This window comes from Zingiber officinale, chromosome 5A (assembly GCF_018446385.1).
Source record: "Zingiber officinale cultivar Zhangliang chromosome 5A, Zo_v1.1, whole genome shotgun sequence".
NCBI classification, from domain to species: Eukaryota; Viridiplantae; Streptophyta; class Magnoliopsida; order Zingiberales; family Zingiberaceae; genus Zingiber; species Zingiber officinale.
The window spans coordinates 139,152,266-139,158,660 of NC_055994.1; the positions used below are offsets into that span (position 1 = coordinate 139,152,266).

At 36.6% G+C, this 6,395-nt stretch overlaps 1 protein-coding gene and 1 long non-coding RNA gene across 2 annotated transcripts; one reads left to right on the forward strand and one right to left on the reverse strand.

Moving 5' to 3' along the window:
• Positions 1-843: 843 nt before the first annotated feature.
• LOC121983309 lies at positions 844-2,586 on the forward strand. Its single transcript, XR_006112452.1, has 2 exons — positions 844-1,151; positions 2,176-2,586. It is a non-coding gene; the product is annotated as an uncharacterized LOC121983309 (long non-coding RNA).
• Positions 2,587-3,269: 683 nt separating this feature from the next.
• On the reverse strand, positions 3,270-5,582 carry LOC121983310 (protein SINE1-like). Its single transcript, XM_042536247.1, has 3 exons — positions 5,416-5,582; positions 3,685-5,013; positions 3,270-3,553 (listed from the first exon to the last, which is right to left on the reverse strand). Exons 2-3 carry the CDS (start codon positions 5,008-5,010, stop codon positions 3,314-3,316), a joined length of 1,566 nt encoding a protein of 521 aa, XP_042392181.1. The 5' UTR covers positions 5,011-5,013; positions 5,416-5,582; the 3' UTR covers positions 3,270-3,313.
• Between the last annotated feature and the right edge of the window lie 813 nt (positions 5,583-6,395).

The following is a 6,395-nucleotide window of genomic DNA, read 5'->3' on the forward strand; positions in this document are numbered from 1 at the left end:
GTTCAATTGTTGTCCAGTTTATAATTAAATTTGATTTCTCTACTAGCATAACCTAATCTTTATAAATCGTCTTTTTTGAATATTGGAAAAAAAAATACAAATGGATGAAAATCCGGTTGAGGTTGTACGAAAGATCACAAAAGTAACTCACAAATATCATAACGTGAGTTCAAATATCCAATTTTATCTCAAGTCAAAGCACACGGACTGTTGAAATAACAAACTCAAGCAAGCAGTAATACTAGTCTACATTATATAATCACTACTCTAAAACACAGCAAACTGGAAGTGCAGGTTCACGACCTACAAACCATACATCAAGTGGGAACCAAGCCATAGAGAGGCTCATCATTCTCAGTTATCAGCGATAAAAGGATCATTGCAATAAGTACCACAATTGCACCAGAAAGAAACCCTAGCACTGCAGTGCCATACTTCATTGTTCTTCTGTTCGTAGTTAATACATTCTGTTCTACATTCTGTTCTTCATGGTCATATCCATGTGACACTTCACAAAGGTTGCTTTCAAGGACATCAGTTGTAGATGAAACAGATTCAGTGCCATCTTGCACTTCTTTACTGTCTTTGATATTGTTCAACATGCCCAACTGACCCCTTATTCTCCATGACCTTGGTTATCCAACCAAGGTTATGTTATTTAACCGTGTTTGGTTCAGGGTCATGAGGGATTCCAAAGTTATATTTGATTCCTGCCACATCAGCAAAATGAGGTTATATCCCGGAATCAAAAAACCTCCAAATCGTAAGGTTTTAGACGATTCCGGGGTTAAGTAAATTTTTTTCTCAAATTTAACCTTTCGTTTCACTTCGTTGTTTACCCATCTACGACACTTTTCTTCCCTCTCTTCTTTCGCAAAACCTAGAGCAGTCGGCGACAGATTTCCTTGAACCTACGGCGGCGTCGACATAGAGGCTTCTCCCTCTTCGTCTTCTTCGAACCAATGGCGACAGACTTCTCCCTCTTCGTCTTCTTCGAACCGACAGCAACCACAGATTTCTCCCACTTCGCCTTCTTCATCGACAGCGACAAACTTCTCTTGCAAGTCTTCTTCAAATCGGCGGCAACAACAAGTTTCTTCACCTCAGTTGGAGTCCAACTTCAAGAGGATCTTGTTTTCGGGTAAAAAAAGGTATTTGTAAAGAGATAAAAAATTTTCAGTTTCCCTTTTCTGTTTGCTGTCGATCCTTTTAGGGTTTCTATGCATTTTTTTTCCTTTCCATACAATAAATCTTAGTGTTGGTAAAGGAAATAACTTGCATTTTACACTGCATATATTCTGAAAAACTGGAATTAGGATTCTCACAGATAACAAAATTTCATTTCTCCCTAGGATCTGGTTTCATTGTTCAAATACACCACGGGTCATATTGTAAGTGAGTAAAAGTATAGCGATTATGTTTCTAGATTTGGAATTCATTACGAAAAATAAGATATTTTTCCATTTGCTTGTTTATTAACTGTTTACTTACACTGGATGCATGATCATAGTGTTTCATTCAAATGTCTAGCAGAGCACTACATTCATCTCTGCATAGCTGCACAAACCATCTCCTAGCAGAGCACTGCATTATCCCAATATTCTTCAACCTTTTATATTCCCTTTGTCACTATTTTTTTTGTTTTTTCAGCTTTCGTACATCTAGGAATATCCTTCCTCATTCAAATCTCTATTAATTTACTTGCTCATCCCATTAAGTTTTGTGATCTATGCCTAATAGATCTTTGTCAATACAGTATGTTTGTATTTGTTTCGCTTATCAGTTATTGGCATTTCCCACCTTATTGATTTTCTATTTGGTTCATTATCCTTTTTATATGATAGGTTGTCCTTTTTCTATTGGGATTTTCCACCTTGTACTCTTTTATCGTTCTAAATATTCTTTTACATTGATAATTTGGTTTTTTAATATTGTCTGATTTCCACTTATTTTCATTTGGTTTGGTTTATTATAGAATGATTTACACTGGATTTGAGCATGTAACAAAATAGTGTCTGATATTAGCATTTTTGTTTTGACTTGTCTTGATGTCTTAAACTTTTGCTTTTATTGCACAGAAGAATGGTAGTTTCTATCAGTTTTCCATGTTGAGCCTACATCTAAACTCTCTTGTACATGATCCTTTCAACTTCATATATATTTTCTTTGTACTAGTTGACCAGGCTGTGGAAACATTTGCTAAACAACTTGATGCTGGCCACAAAGATTCTTGTTCTTGGAGAGGAAATTGCTGCGCTGACAGTTTGGTGCAATTTCCTCCCATGCTTCCATCAGCAATAATTGGTGGTTATAAAGACCGTTGTGATGGCCTTTTGCAGTTTCCCTTCCTTCCAGTGGTAGCTTCATCTGCTATTGAGACTATGAGGCTCACCAGGAGCTCAAAGATTGATCACATGTTAGCTCAACCAAGTGGTTTTTTTTCTGGGGAGTTAGGTTGTAAAGATGATAACAATACAAGCAGAAAGTATTTTGTATTTAAAATTAATTCTTCCATTTGTTCCCATTACGTTCACGTACATAATAATCTCTGTTGTTGTAATTTATATCCATACATAGGTTTTGTTATGTTTGTGTTTTTCTTATATGCTAATCTCATTAGAATTCTCTCCAAATGTCATTATACGTACCTGCTATTTAATTTGTGTGGCATTCTGTACATTGATCAATTTCTCTCTACTTGGACTAAAGTAGAGTCAAGCACTTGAGCTCATCAATTTTCTTGTCTACTGTCTCTACTATGCCTTTTCAAATGAAAATAATGATTTTGATTCTGATTTATTAGTGATGAACCACTAAGTGTAGCAGTTTGTGCTTGTTTCGTTTTTCAGAAATCAATAGTGAGGATTTTTTTAGCACAACTTCAGGTTTGCTGATCTCTGTATTAAGAAGCAATTTAAAGAGTTTTGGATATGAAAAAAACAAGATACACTTGATTCTTAACTACTATCATCCATAATATTCATATAAGAAAATGCTTAAATATAAATAAACATAATTTTTCTAGTAGTTTTTATTAAAAAGGACATTTTATTTTAAAATCAAATAAATTAAAATAATTTGATTTTATATTTTATATTATAATAATTTAACTAAATAGTACATTAATTTAGTTAGAAAAATATTTAGGATTAAACCAGGGGTAATATAGTAAATGTACAAGTAGGTTATATATTAAAACCTTCAAACAAACAAGTTTTTATTACATTACTTATACTGAACCAAACAACATTAGGTTATGTTTTATTCCCTACAACCTTGGTTATGTGATTACTTGGTAATCACATAACCAAGGTTATACTTGATAACTTGAACCAAACGCACCCTTAGAGTTAACATTCTGAGATTGAACATCTCTGCTAACGTTTCCTATTTGTTTCCATTTGACTTCATTTGACTGCTTAACAAGCACACGATTGTTTAGACCATTGGTACACTCAGATTTGCTATCGGTAGAATCCTGAAGAGATCTAATCAGCTTTCTTGGTGTTGAGAACATTTTAATCTCATCCATTGTGAGCTGCTGCCTGGATCTCTGTAATACCATTACGATCATAAGATTATAAAGATAATGCAGGAAAGGTGCCTACCTTCATTAATTTCTCTTTTTCCTTTCGAAAATAATAATCATAATAATAAAAATTTGGTTATCAACTGTTTGCATACCTGGGGATTTGGAATGGTATCTCGAGCTAAGTTGGACTCACTAGCTTGCATAAATCCCGAGAAATCTCCTGAAACTTCATCACTTTGATCACTTGGCTTACCTTTAATGATCTGATCAAAATCTGTGACTTTGCTCTCAGTATGTGCGCAAGGTTTAAAGAACAAGCCATCCTTCAATGAAACACCAACAGCACAGCCACCATGGCTCCACAGTCTCCGATTAGCACGTTTTCCGTTATGCACAATTTCACAAGGAGATTGAACGACTGAAGCAGGTGAATCAGCGAATGCATCCTTGTTGATAGAAGATTCAATGGTCTGAGACTCCGGAGAGCACAATCGAACAGGGGAGCAATTTCTAGATCTCAATGGGCTCCTGGAATTTCTCCTATGGAAGTTGGAACCTCCTAGGGGACTTGTATTTATGCCATGCCTGGATCCCTTCTGTGAACCCAGTGCCTTCGCGGTCTGCAGCGCCTCAAACGCTGCTCCTCTCACGAAGGGCATCTTATCATCAGCTTGGCATTTCTCCATGACATCAATTACCTGGAATACCTCCGAGGAAATGCTTCTTGGATCAATACATTTCATCAAGAAATTGATCATTTGAATCGCAGAGAGTCGCTTCTGGGAGTTGCTTTCAGAAGCACCAGTCGCCAATATCTGTAAGCCAGATCGGACGAGTGATCTAGCAAAAGCCTCAGCGATCAAGCCATTGTGCTTTGCCAAGGCCATGGCCAACCCCATATGAGCATTGGTTTGGGTTGCCTTTTCTTCCAAAGCCCCTGCGGCCTTCAAGCAGACATCATTCACCATCTCATCTGTTGCAAACCTCCAATTTCCTGATTCGACGAGGGCTTTCAAGCAGAGTGCAGCCCCAGATGCAGGACTCTCTTGCGTGCCCATCAAAGCATCAGAAAGAGGCTTGCAGAGCGAGGAGATTATCCTCGTCTTCTCATTGTCCTGCATTGAAGGATCAATTCCGTAGCGGGCGATTGCAGGGATGACCTTGGAGCAGGCCTGCTGGAGGGCAAAAGATCCTCCGCTTGAGGATAGGGTGTGCATGATGGTGGACATGATGTTATCTATCTGAGGAACGATGTTTCTGCCATGGACTCTAGCAAGGACTTCATAGAGGGAGATTGTGCAATCAACAGACGTTGCACCATTGGCGTCCGAGACTTCCGCAAGGAAGTGTGGGATAGCTTTGGAGTCCAAATCTTTCGCGTAGGTTTTAAGAGCTTTCATGGCGGAACGGCGGCAATCTGCGTCCTTGTCAAGGTTGGCAAGCTCCTGCCGGAGCAATGGGCTAACACTTCTTCCCATGAGCTGTGGATACAATACAGATCAACAAAGAGCTCTTCGCAAAGTAATAGAGAGAAAAGAAGAATCTTTTCGTAGTTAGCATTAAATTATGGGAGAATGAAGACGTGCCAACGAATCACGCACAGTATAAGGAAACAAGATTTCTCAAAATCGTCATCAAAATGGAAATACAAAGGAAACAAGGGCAAGTTTTTATAACACATTTCCATCCAAAATAAACCCTAACTTCCTCGCATAAGAAATGTAAAACTGGAAAGCATTTCATCAGAAATAGCTAGGAAAATGAGGAAAACCTGGAAATTCATCTACCTACTCAAATTTGACTTCAGGAAATTAAAGAAGAAGAAAAATACGAGTGTGAAAGAAACAGCTTGAAAAGCTCAAAATCAGGGCGACGATGCTGACCTGAGCTCAAATGCAATGCTCCCTTCTCCAAAAGCCAGGCTTCTATGCAGAAAGATCAACTACAGAGCCAAAGAGGGTGAGTGGTAGTGGAGGAGAGACCCAAGTTTGGGTTTTGGATCTAGAAGTGGATGAGAGGAGCGTGAGTTATTCAGAAAACGAGGATAGAGAAAGACAGAATTTTTTAGGGTTATGGTGACTATTTATAGTTGGAGGATCGAAATTTGAAGATTTGCTAGATTTGAATTTGTAGACGAGTAATTTTCCCGCCGTTCCGGTTCGCTTTAGAACTCACAATCACCTTTATGCGGACTTCCCATGCTTCCGCTTTGTTCTTATCTGGCTCCGATAAAGTTCGACGTTTGACCGCATATAATAAATAAGGGAATAAATAAATAGTAATCTCATTTCTAATCCGCGTCTTAAAATCGATTTAAATAAATTCTTAAAATATCCTAATGTTTTAATTCTTGCCTAAAACAAAAATAGTTGCCGAATGATTATGAAAATTTTAAGTGCTACTCTAAGTTTACTTATTTAGCAAATATTTAAAGTTTTTCAATTTAACAAAAACAGTACTGTTTGTTCGATATTTTACAAAATTTTCACATCAGATTAAATTAAACATAAGAGCATCCCAACGAGGCATTAAATGGACATTATAATATCTATTTGGCACTCATCTTCATTATTAGAGTATTCATTTCATTTCTTTATCACTATATCTAAAATTTAGATTAAATGAACCACTTTATTAAATTTAGATAATCATTTTTACTACATACTACATCAAAAATCCTAAAATTTTCATCATCCTTAATTTTTTATTATTTTCTTCTTCTTTTTTATTTTTTATTATTATATTTATGGAATGAGTGGAAGGAGAGAGATTAAGTGGAAAGAGAGAGATTAAAAAGAAATATTATTTTATTTTTAGGATAGAGATTTCATTCCCTAAATTTAGAGAATTACTATTCATCAAA